This window comes from Fundulus heteroclitus, unplaced genomic scaffold, assembly GCF_011125445.2.
Source record: "Fundulus heteroclitus isolate FHET01 unplaced genomic scaffold, MU-UCD_Fhet_4.1 scaffold_799, whole genome shotgun sequence".
Taxonomy (NCBI): Eukaryota; Metazoa; Chordata; class Actinopteri; order Cyprinodontiformes; family Fundulidae; genus Fundulus; species Fundulus heteroclitus.
Genome location: NW_023397251.1, coordinates 38,402 through 50,759, shown reverse-complemented (window position 1 = coordinate 50,759; position 12,358 = coordinate 38,402). Strand labels below are relative to the sequence as shown.

At 38.8% G+C, this 12,358-nt stretch overlaps 1 protein-coding gene across 1 annotated transcript; it reads left to right on the top strand.

Moving 5' to 3' along the window:
• Positions 1–869: 869 nt before the first annotated feature.
• LOC118556376 (CMP-N-acetylneuraminate-beta-galactosamide-alpha-2,3-sialyltransferase 4-like) lies at positions 870–11,970 on the top strand (the record flags this gene model as incomplete). The annotated part of the gene is given in 4 exon segments (XM_036134321.1): positions 870–1,059; positions 1,526–1,660; positions 10,919–11,071; positions 11,155–11,970. Coding segments are annotated over 4 exon segments (568 nt in total), but the record flags the coding sequence as incomplete, so codon positions are not given.
• Positions 11,971–12,358: the final 388 nt, after the last annotated feature.

The following is a 12,358-nucleotide window of genomic DNA, read 5'->3' as shown; positions in this document are numbered from 1 at the left end:
CATTTCTACTTGCCTTTCCTTATGAGTAAGATACCAGAATACCCATACTTCTGCCACTGAGGTAGAGACAGGCTTCCAACTTTAAGGGATCGTCCTGCTTTGGTTTTGTCCCCCCCCCCCCCCCCCCCCCCCCCCCCCCCCCCCCCCCCCCCCCCACCCCCCCTACCCCTCCCCCCCGTTGAGATCCGTGGCTGCAGATTTTGTTGACTCTCATTCTGGCTATTTTTACTGTAAAATGCTCCAGTTTCTGTTAAAGGTCATGGCTTAAAGGGGTCAACTGAGCCACATCATCATCATCACTAACCAAAGACTGAACCGTGAGGTTCTAAGTCCACGGCTTCAAAAACAGAGAAGCATTCACTCTACTTCTGTTAAAAATTACCCGATTCATCAATACAGGCTGACCTTTGACAGTGGATGTTTTGAAGAGAGAGGAGATAAAAGAGATCATTCCAACTAAAATTGAGGAGGAGTTGGGAGGTGGCAGTTTGTGGTTTCCTGATGTGTATTTCTGGATATGAAGTTTTGAATAGCTTTCGCTGCTTACCAGTCTCGTCTGTTACAGGGAAACCTGGACAGTTAATGTGCATGCACGCCGTTGCATATAATTTTTCGTTGAAAGTTAAAACACGGTACGTGAGTAGTTCTTGAAGAGAAGTGACCTAGTGTGGCAAAAGGTTTTTAGCTTTGCATCGAAAGTTAAAAATATGGATGTTTACTGAGACGGAAGGACGACCGCATTCAAAAGTAGAACAAAGCTGCAAAAAGCAAAACCAGTAAATAAACTAAAAACAAAAGTGTGCTTTAGACAAATAAAATTCCTGATTTAAAGTTCTTGATCCAACTCCTGAATTTTTCCATGCTTTTAGGTTGAATGACGCTCCGGTAAGAGGCTTTGAAGAAGATGTTGGGAACAAGACCACCATGAGGTTCTTCTACCCTGAGTCCGCCTCCTATAACCCCGCGCTGCAGAACGAGCCGGACACACTCATGGTCCTGGTGCCTTTCAAGCAGCAAGACCTCCGCTGGCTTAAAGAGATCGTCTACAATGAGAAGAGGGTAAGGGGATGTGTGTGTGAGCACACTCACATCTCGGCTCTGTCTCCCTTTCTTCTCTGTCTCAAACACACACATTCCCTCTTAGGTTTTGTTTCCAGCTTCTTCCAGTCATCCGTGTCTGGAACAAGCACTTAATAGGGTAAACTTGGGCAAAGCCACTGCCATTCAGCGTTAACTGTTCTTTCCATCGCAGACATCTTTTTTTTTTCTTTCTCTGTTGCTCCCGGCATCTCCGGCCTCCCACCACTAATAGTTGCAGGGTCATTACCCGTTAATTTGCACAGCGATTCAGTGGCCTGCAGACGTGAGGGAGTCAATTGCTTCTCAGTTTGCCTAAATTAACTGCATCTTCCAAGCGAGGAGATTTCTGTTGTTAATGTCTTTCTATAGATTTTGCTTTCATACGGTCCTGATTTTTTTTTTTTATCTCTCTGTCTCTCTGTCTCGGTTTATGTTTGCCTCTAAGGTCAGGAAAGGCTTCTGGAAACCTCCGCCACAAATCTGGTTGGGTGATGTAAGTAAAATCCGAGTGCTGGATCCCCATTTTCTGCACCAGACGGCAGATAAACTTCTCAGGCTTTTTCCCCAAAAGGGAAAACAGGTGAGGTGTTACTTTTGTCTCAATGTCTAGAGAATTATGATACTGCTAAAAAAAGCTAGAAATGAGTTTAAAAGCAAAACCTTTAGTTCAAAGGCAATACAACAGGGTTCTCACCAGCGCGTTTCAGCGTAATGGACCGTTGTTTGAGAGCAACCTAGAAAAGTCGTTAAAGCTATTGTATGTGCATCAGCGCAGCTATAAACCTTGCGTACAACATAAGCTAGCGCTAGCTGGTATTAGCTTGACGAACAGCCCCCTTCGATCTGCACTACGCAGCGAAACGATACTCCAGTGAACGTACCCACCACCAGACATCCACCGTTACGGTGAAAAAAAAAATCCTGCTGAGGGCGGTGTACAAGTTTATCTTACTCAGACATACAGTTTTGGTTTTGTCATTTCACTGCACCGAAAACACTCTAAATGTTTTCATCCTTGCCCGAAATTTTTATAATTGTTTTTCAAAAGTGACACTAAATACACAAAAATGGAAATACTTAATAATTTTATAATTGTACATTTAGACAGGTTTTGTACATTTCTGTTCCTGGAAACTGTTTAAGCTACACAGTAATTAAACGGTTTAATTACTGTGTATCCGTCAAAATACATTTTAAATCCAGCTATGTATGCAAATGGTGGTTTGAGGAAATCTTTCTTTGCACAATTTACTGCAGAGACAAGTTTGCAAATAGCCTTTTTTTCCTTAAATGTTTGTCTTAATTAATGTCAAACTTTTATTGATGATTAAAAAGTAGTGTGACCCTCCCCCCCCCAAAAAAAAAAAAGAAATACAAAAAACAGAACAAAAAGGTTTCACTTCTCTCAAACAAGTTGATCAATAATTCCGTTATTGAAATCAGATGTGATATTTCTATAACTACATCAGTTGCTCAGCACTAATTTTTAGGGAATTTAATCTGGACCTTCCAAGGAAGCAATTACTTATGGCCATTACTTATTTATTAACTGGGTAAAGGGCCTTATTAAGTTTAAAAATCTCTTTTCCAAGAGGGGACTGTTGAGACGGCAGCAGAGTTGCAATGAAAGAACTAAACAAAATGCGTTCATCCATATCCTTAACACGTCTGAACAAATCTAGGAACCAGGTATTAGAGCAGGGGTGTCAAACTCATTTTGGTTTAGGGGCCGCATACAGCTTAATCTGATCTCAAGAGGGCCACACGAGTAAACTCATTGCAAGATTAAATAGAACTAATAAATGTGGACTTGTTGATTTTTATATTAAGTTAATTTCACTTTTACACAATATATTATGAATAACCTCAGCGTTTTTAAGAAAACTATGTGCAATTTCAACAATACTTTTACTCAGTTAAACATTTACTTGTGCATTATGCATAAGAACTGATCACAGTGATTATACAATGTTGAAAAACATTTTTCACATTTTTTGGAACTTAAAAACACTGTCCTGCATGACAAAATACATCAAACAGATAAAAATTAAGAAATGATTTGAATTTTTCCACACCTGAAGCTTAATCTGCTAATTAAAACACAGCGCCCCTCGTGGACAATATAGGAACTGCATATTTTCAATTAAACAAAGTACATGTTTTTTTCAATAATTGTTTTATCATTCTCTTCCTTTTATCTTGTCCACCTGTGAAAGTCAAATCTGATGAGCTCTTTGTGGCATCTTATTGCCACATTGCCAGACAGGACACTGAAAAAAAAAAAAATTTTTTTTTTTTTTTTTTTATAATGATAATGCATTTAGCCACAGGGCCGGACTAAATTGTTCGGCGGGCCGGATCCGGCCCGCCGAACGTATGTTTGACACCCCTGTATTAGAGGTACCAACTCAAAACCAGTTACCAGATGTTAAATGTCTCTTTTTGCAGTCTGTGCCTTGAATTCACCAGCTCTATCAGCTTTGAGTCTTTTTGGAATTAGTCCCAGACAGAGGGGGCGGCATATTTAAAAAGATGTCTTACCCTGTTCAGGTCTGACTCTGGGAACAGTCAGGTGATAAAAAGCCTGAGAGCACAGTCATGTGAAGGTTGTGTTGTGGCTCTGCTGCATCCTAAACTCCAGTTTTCCCACAACAACTTCTCTTTCTCTCACTATGTTTGTTCCTTTTGGTGTTTTTTTTTTTTCTTTCTGCCTGCTCATCACTGTTTCCCACATGAATGTTAAGAAGGTTGGATGAATTGTCGACTGAATAGCTTCAGTTCCTCCAGTAATTTGTCTTGTTCTCTGTGTAAACATCCTATTTAAAGACACGTTACTTAAAAGTTTGGCTATATATTTGAAAGTGTGTAGATATGTTGTAGTTTTAATTCCAACAGAAAGTGATGGAGATTAGGTTCTGATTGCCCTTAGTGCCTCTTGCTTTTCGGGCTGCACAGCAGAACCTCTGCAAATTGGATTAAGTAGCCAACATTTTGTATATAGTTAAACCAGATGCTTGTGTTTTCAGACCATTTAAAAAAATAAATAAATCAAGGCAAAATAACTGACTGAAAACATAATTAACAAAAGTGAAAACATAATCAGCACAAAGTTATGAGAGAGCAGCTATTGTGCAAGGACTAGATGACATGGTCGGAGTTGGAAATCCTTGGTTTTGAGCTGGATTTCATTACAAGTGTTTGGGATGAATTTTATTGCGTAATAACTCTTTTTGGGTTCCGCCTGTTCCTCCTTTTTGTGTTCCTTCCCTTTCAACAGTGACTGGGGGGTGTGCTACTCTATTGGGTTGCAGTACAAACACAAGTGGTTGTTGCATGACAGAAATAACCAGTGGAAAGAGAAGATTCCTACAGGCAGTCAGGGGGCTCATCCAACAGGATCTCTGCTTCATCTCCACAGGCTGCAAAGGAAAGGCTGGAGAGAGAGGAATGTCGACAGGAAAAATGATCTGAAAGATGATGGGTTGTAGTGTTGAGCGGCAGGGTGGTGTGGTTGGGTCTAAACAAGGGCTTTAGATTTTACAGAACAATTGTGAGCTTTAGCAGGAACTGCGACAAATTTTCATTTTTGGTGTTTACCTTCTTTCATACCGTTTGTGATGAGAGGACATGCATGAAATAAACAAGTGACAAATCCTCTTCAAATTTAATATTGTATTAACAGAAATAATTCAACTTTCAGTCTAACATATTTCAATAACAATTCTTATTTGCTAGGCTAGTGAAACATAACTAAAACTACAGAGCAAAATTAAAATGAAAGAACTATGTAAACGAGAACAAAAGGACAACTATAAAATGGTTAAACTATCACCATAAATTTAATTAAATAATTTTCAGAGTTCAGTGAGGATCCTTTATTTATAGAACCAAAGTTAATCCTAAAGAATTTGTAACGGGATTAGATTACTTTAACTAATTCAGAACAGCAATTCACATTTGTTCAACCCATTCACAGTGCAACTCTGAGTTAGATGAACCATTATTTGAGAAAATAATATTTTAAAGAATTATTTACTAAATTAAAAACCCATTACCTTTAGCACATCATGTAATTATTTCTCCAGAAATAATAGACTTGAATTAAGATGGCGGAGAAAAGCTCTAAAGGGACAGATGACCAGAAACCAGCACACCCGGGTCAGGTAGCTAACAGCAAGGCAGCTGCCTTCATAGCATCCTTTTTTAAGTTCCACAAAATACCCGTTATCAGTATCAAAGTTCCTTATTGCTGTTATACAAACACTCATGACAAACAAAACAGATGCTATGTTTAATCAAACTGTAACTATGTTTAACTTGGGTAACTTGGAATCAAGCAGCACTAGTACTTTGTAAAGAACATTGATTCATCCCTTTGGTTCAGCAGCGTTTATATGCTGCTATAAGTTAGAGCTAAGTCAATGACTAAAGAAAACAGCATTCACGACCTTGTGCAGGACAGGGTTTTCCTCTGGTAACTTCATCGAGGGTGGTGGTTAATCTTGGGCTGTTGGTAGATCTATCACCTCAACAAGGTGTGGAAGATCTTCCTAAAGCTTTTTTATAGTTAATGGTCTTAAAGGGTAATAAAAGCAGCTCCGTCTTGAGCTTTATCCCTCCGTAGCGAGTTGGAATAGTGACTTTTGCTGTCCTACTGATTTTCAGGTTGGCAATTTATCAGCTTAGCATTTAGTCAGTTTATTTAGCATTTGTTTAGCTTTTACTAGTAGGCCAGACCACACCCAGCCCCCACCCTTTCACACATTTCCTGGTCCGCGGGGGCACCGCTTCCTCTTGACACATTTTTCAATTATGAGATTGGGCGAAGTAAGGATCTGGGTATGGGGGTGAGTTACGATTTAAGTAGATTTATTGGATTCCCTGTTATCTTTGTCTTCAAAAGTTGTGCAAAAAACACAATTCAAGTATGTGTAATGAAAAGGCTTGCAGTATATTAGCTCTTAATCCAAATGGTATTTGTCTAGTCATTTTGACAATTGTTTTTGCTTGTCATCGTACACAACTTAACAGATGTATTGCAAGTGTGCAGATGAGCAAATGTTACATATTAAAACTAAAAGGACACGTCACTGCAAACATTTGTCCATGAGAGAAAACTCTGGGTGTGGACAAGATGCTGTTTTGTGGAGTTCAGTTTTCAGGCGTATTAGTTAGTTTTTTTTTTTTGTTTTTTTTTTGCAAAAAAAAAAAATTAACAAAAGTGAAAACATAATCAGCACAAAGTTATGAGAGAGCAACTGTTGTGCAAGGACTAGATGACATGGTCGGAGTTGGAAATCCATGGTTTTGAGTTGGATTTCATTACAAGTGTTTGGGATTAATTTTGTTGCTTCCCTTTTAAACCGATTTGCGTAATAACCCCTGTTTGGGTTCCACCTACCCCTCAATAATAAAAATAAATGATCATAGCCTATGAATACACACACAATAGAGTGCAAAGTACAAAGTTAACCTAGTCAGGATGTCCGCTGTAGTGAGGGAGAAGCATTCCACTGTCACATACACCAACAGGGCTAATGTGGGCCCCTTAAGGAACCGTCTGATAACAGAGGAAGTAGAAGAGGGGAGGAGGTATGGCGGGCTTGAACTATTTGCTGCATTATCAAATAGGATGGGGTGGCGTCCTTCTATTTCCGTGTGGAAGTAAGTCTTTGTCCAATCTCGTTTTAATTTAATCAAACCACTGACTGTGCCAGCTGAAAACTAAGTAACAAATAAAACAAGAGATCCTCTGTGCTCAGACTGAGCCAGCTGACAACAAAGCAACAGACATCTTATATTTAGTGTAAGTTGTTGTGCGTTTTTTTTTCCCCCCCAAGAAATGACGAGACAGATGAAAGGTTTTGGAAGCATTAGTTGGCAGCGGTGAACGGGTTTATGCTATCCAGGACGCGTTTCACAGCCTCTGCAGGGACATCGTCAGAGACGCCTCACTCTTCCTCCACGATTAATACCGCAACGTTAAAAGCGGAACCGCCAGGGCGTCACTGCTGAAGATACCAAAGAATCACTTCTCCTTAAGTAAGGACAATTTCAAACAAAACGATTTGATTTGAAGCGGAACCTAAATCCAGCTCTAATGTTTTTACAAGCAGCCAGCCAGCGGACTTCATTGTGGTTATCGGCCCGCTTATTTGTCAGCAAAAGTCCTGTAACAAAGGTATCGGCACATCTACTTTTTTTTTTTTTTTTCATCTGATTGAAACGTGTTTGTGAGCGTTGAGTGCGGTAATGTAGCTATTGACGCCACATATAAGCAAACTATGGGAGTAATGCCCCATGTAGCTCGTTTGCTGCAGCATGTATTTGTTTTCACTCCCTCTGTTTGTGGGCTGGTTCCTATGCGACTCAGTTGTGGGATCACCCCTGGACTCAAACTCGGGCCCGGTGAACCCATCTCAGATAAGGCTGCCCCGCCTTCAGATTCACTTATCTCTTAACCCAGCTGGCTAATGTTTTTATCTTTTGTTTTGTTTCTTCTATTATCAGGCCGTCTCTCCGCCTAAACGTCTCCCTCCAAGTGTTTTTTTTTTCCCCCTTCAATTTGTTTTTTTACTTTTTTGCTTTTGTTGCATTAAAAAAATATTTGATGATGGAATCTAAGGACAGTGAAGTTACACCATATGGCTTGCTGCCCATTTCATGACAGAACAACAAAAATAAATACCAGGGATATCCAAACATTTATTAAAATTTATTCGAGAGAATTTAATCAAGTTGAAAATGTTAGTAGTCCTATCTGGCCTCTTAAAATAACCACAGCAAAAATAATATCAGTTTTAATAATCGTTCACTTATACTTACACTTATCAGCTGTAAGTATACAACGTTATAAGTATAGTAAAATTCTGACAGGAGGAATATGTTTATTTTAGCATATGCAACTGATGTCTGTAATAATGTCAAATGTTATGCTCATATTGTGGACAAGTTGTGCAATTTTACCACTTTGTATCCATATGCTATTTTTGAAGCTTATAATTCGAGCTTAAAAAACACTCCCATTATACGTCTAATTATTGCCTTTTTAAATAAACTTTATTGTGATCAATTATTTTGCCAACACGATCCCAAAACAAAAACTACTGTGGTATGTCGGGATAACATTTATTTTGTTCCAACAGGCAAGTTTTAAATAATTTAGTCCAAGCCGACATCCTATTAAGTGTGCATAACACTTAAAATCAACTTAATTTTGAGGACAAATGAGTGAATAATCTTATATTGTAATGTCGCAAGAAGCATTGTATGGCAAAAACAAAAAAAAAAAAAATGAAACGATGGATAATAAAGACAATAAACACAGTTTTTTCAGGGATACCAACCTGTTTAGATGATGGAGATGGCTGTGTTATTCATCCCAAGAGCATTCTACCTTGGACATAAAACTCAGAATCAAGTCAGGAAAGGCTTTACCTTTAACACAAGCATTAAACGCTCTAAATAATAATAATAAAAGAAGACAACTTTTATTTTTCTGCTTTAATGCTTTGACTGCAAAATGTGGGAGTTGGCAGACATGCAAAACTACACACTCTGTGATCTTGAACTGAACACTGAAGTTTGAAACTTTCCTCCTGTCCACTGTGGGTTTTAACAGTCTTAACACTTTGTGACATCACCTTTATCTCTTTGGACAGGCTAATCCACTGGGTTTTGCAAATTGTGTTTGTCCAAGTTACCAAATATGGTTCCTCGGCCTGTGAGGATCAAGAGGGTGAGGGACCATGTAAATCTTTTAGGGTTTGTGTCTGGCTTTTTGACGTGTTGCAAAATAACTGCAGCACAGGCAGATTGGATGGAGATCATTTGAACATTGGTTTTCAAGTCTGGCCAGACGTTCTGAAATGGATTTAGGTATGGGCTTGACACATGCGTATGCTACCATACCTCTGTAGATTGGACTGTATATTCCCGGGTTGTTGTACTTCTTGAAGGTGAAACTCCGCTCTAGTCTAAACTCTTTCTCAGCATTTCTTCCAGGACTGGCCTGTTTTTTTTTTTAGCTCTGCCCATCTTCTGGTCAGCCCAGACCAGTTTTCCTTGTCTGTAGAAGAAAAGCCTCTCTGTCGCATTGTGCCGCCACCACCGCATGTCCTGGTGGGGGCGCTGTGTCCAAAAAGATGCGCAGCGGTAGACTTTCACCTCGCATATCGTTTTACGTGCAACTCCAACATTCCACCACAAGATCAAACACCCAGATGGTTAATGATGATTAATTATTCATTCCAATTATTTATTGATTATTAAGTGCTAGTTACCCATTCATCACAAACCCGTAGAGTACCTTAAAATATACATTTGTTGTGGATGATTTTTGCTTAGGGTTCCAAGTTATTAATTATGTTTTTTTTATTATAATTTCCATATTCATAATTTTAAACAAATGGGATATTGGGATATTGTTTTATAACGTAACCCTGTCTCAAACCTCTCCACAACTTCCTTCTTGACATCTCTGCTGTGTTCCTTGATCTTCATGATGCTGTATGTTCACCAATGTTCTCTAGCAAACCTCTGAGGTTCATAGAACAGCTTGAATTATATTAATGTCAAACTATACACAGGGTAAATCTTTTGACCCGTTAGATGATTTCTGAAGGCAGTCTGTTGCACTGGATTTTATTAAGAGGTATCAGATTAAAATGGGCTAAGTGCACAGGCAAAGCACACCTTTTTTATTCTTGAATTTTTGGCGAAACATAAAAAAAAATGATGTATTTTATTCTTTCTGTATCACAGTTTTGCTCTGCTTTGTGCTGCTCTATCACGTAAAATGTAAAATTCAGAGAAGTTTGTCATGTGTAAACATGTGGAAAGTTTAAGTTTTTTTTTTTTTAATTTGAAGCAATAAATTATTTATGGAGCTTCAGTTTTATCCTCAATGACGTCAAGCAGAAAATGTATTTCTTTTGAACCAATATTTGGCTTCCATGTTTGACCCAGATTCTTAAGCAGAATCATTGCATCGTGCTGTTTTGGAACCAAGCGAGCTTTTTCAGAATCAGGTTTAATCTCCAAATTGCCTTCGGTTTCACATTGTACTCAATGATCACAATTTTAATGAAATAAACAAAGTAAAAAATTGTAAATTACATATTTTTTTCTTGTAAATATGAATATGCATTTTCAACAAGAGGACAGCATGGTTGGATTGATGCATATGTGTTGTCTTATTCTGGCCACTGTGCATCAGATTGACAGCCTGTAGCATCTGTTTTTTTTTTTCTTTTCTTTTTTTTTTTTTTTTTTAAAAAAGCTCTTACTCTTTTCAAATGGTAAGAGCTTCACAGAAAGGTCCGTTGAGCTGCAGTCACCCTGGTGACCCAAAAGCCTCCCAGCAGTTAAGCAGCAAACCATCCAACTGGACAGCTTTAAGGCTAACACGTTGCCTTGCTGTTACCATATTTGGCACCCAGTTTATACTATGCTCTGCATTTGGTAACATCTATAAAGTGACTGAATGAGACTCGGTTTAAAAAAAAAAAAAAGACTTTCCAGATACTGAGACATGTTTAATGCTGTTTCTTAGTTTGTATTCTGAACATTCAAAGGCTGTTTGCTGCCAGTGAGCTTCAAGAAGCTCCATGCAGCATTATGTTTGTGTCTCTACTGCCATCTAGAGGTAGATAAAAGTCCTTACTGAAAAACATGACATACAGAAATGCCCAGCACCACTTTGACTCCGCTCAATATAATCTTTCCCCGACTTTCTCCTTCACGAATGTCACTTCTTGTAATTGCAGATGCCATTTAGTATATTTTTTCAAAAGTGACCATTTTAACTTTCATCATATCGTTGCCCTCTTTATTTCAGATTCCCGTACACCCTACGACGGGCATCCTTGCTGTTTTTGTTGCGCTCAACTACTGTGATGTGGTTCACATCGCCGGATTTGGATATCCCAGTTCAAAGAATCAGCGACAACCCATCCACTACTATGGATACGACACAATGAGATCCATGAAGGTGGGCGGCGGTCGTGGCTGTTTTGCCCTACAGGTGTTTTCCTTACCTCTCTCTGACGTCGTTTTTTTTTCTCTGTGTTGCAGAATTCCTACCATGACCTCGGTCATGAAGCCGAAGCCTTAAAACGACTGGAGGATTCAGGAGCCATTGTTTACTTGCACCCACATTTATGATGCAAACTCCTTTCCCAGTAAAGTGTATCACAAAAATGGGTCTTCTGATCTTAATTTGACCAAGTGCCTTTTTGCATTGGGATTCAGAACTTTGCACACTAAATCTTTCAGTGGTAACTTGGCTGTAAAACATTTCACTTTGGCTCTGTAGCTCAGCATTTTACATATTTCTTATCTTCCAAATTCTATACATTTTAGCCTTACATGACAATCTGTACCTCTGAAAACTTACTTATGTGAGTGAGCCTTGTCAAAGTACCTCATAATTAGCTGCATTGTTTCCCAGTGCTTGCAGGGGCATGGATTAGTTGAAGCTGTGTTGTTGGAAGCAACCTTTGCACACCTCATCTGAGGATTTGAATATCCATGGGTTTGATGTGAAATAGTTACTGCAGAGTTACAGTCTCAGTGAGGTTTGCAACGTTCAAGTCTGTTTCCTTCTTCTCAAAAACAAAATTTCAGTGTAGGTGTGTGCTTGGGGCCTATTGAGATTTGCACTCAGCAATTAATTGCTTTTTGTTTAACTGTTCACAAATTAACAAAGTTGGGTTCACTTTTTCGCTTCTTGGGGGGAGGAGGAACGCAGGCTTCTTTTCGCTCATTCGTAAACATTTTTGATTTAATTTATTTAAGCAGTTTATTCCTAGGAAAAAATTGGTACCACTGGATATTTTTGTATGTACAAAACAAATTGCATTTCTAATTAAAAAAGGTGATCAAAATGAATCTGTCGTTTCTCAGCTCGTTGATATTTTTTGTGTGCCATATGACTTGGGTTTATTGTTCAAGAAAAACGGCCACAGCAGAGAGAAGCCGCACTGAACATGTTTGTGTTCGACACCGATTATGACTTTTAACCACTAGATGGCTCAGAAGCTCTTTTGCATTTACTTGTATAACAGACCGCAGACGCACTACTGCACTGCGCATGGTGCAATCATGCAGCAGCACTTATTAAGTGCCACAGGTTGTGGGAAAAAAAAAAAGTAAACCAAACTCCAGTAGAAGCGTGAGAGAACACTTTCCCTGTGAAGTATTGTCAAACCCCTGTTAAAATACCAGGTTCTTGTTGCATCTACATATTTCATTCCAGAACGTTTTTTCCATACATGAC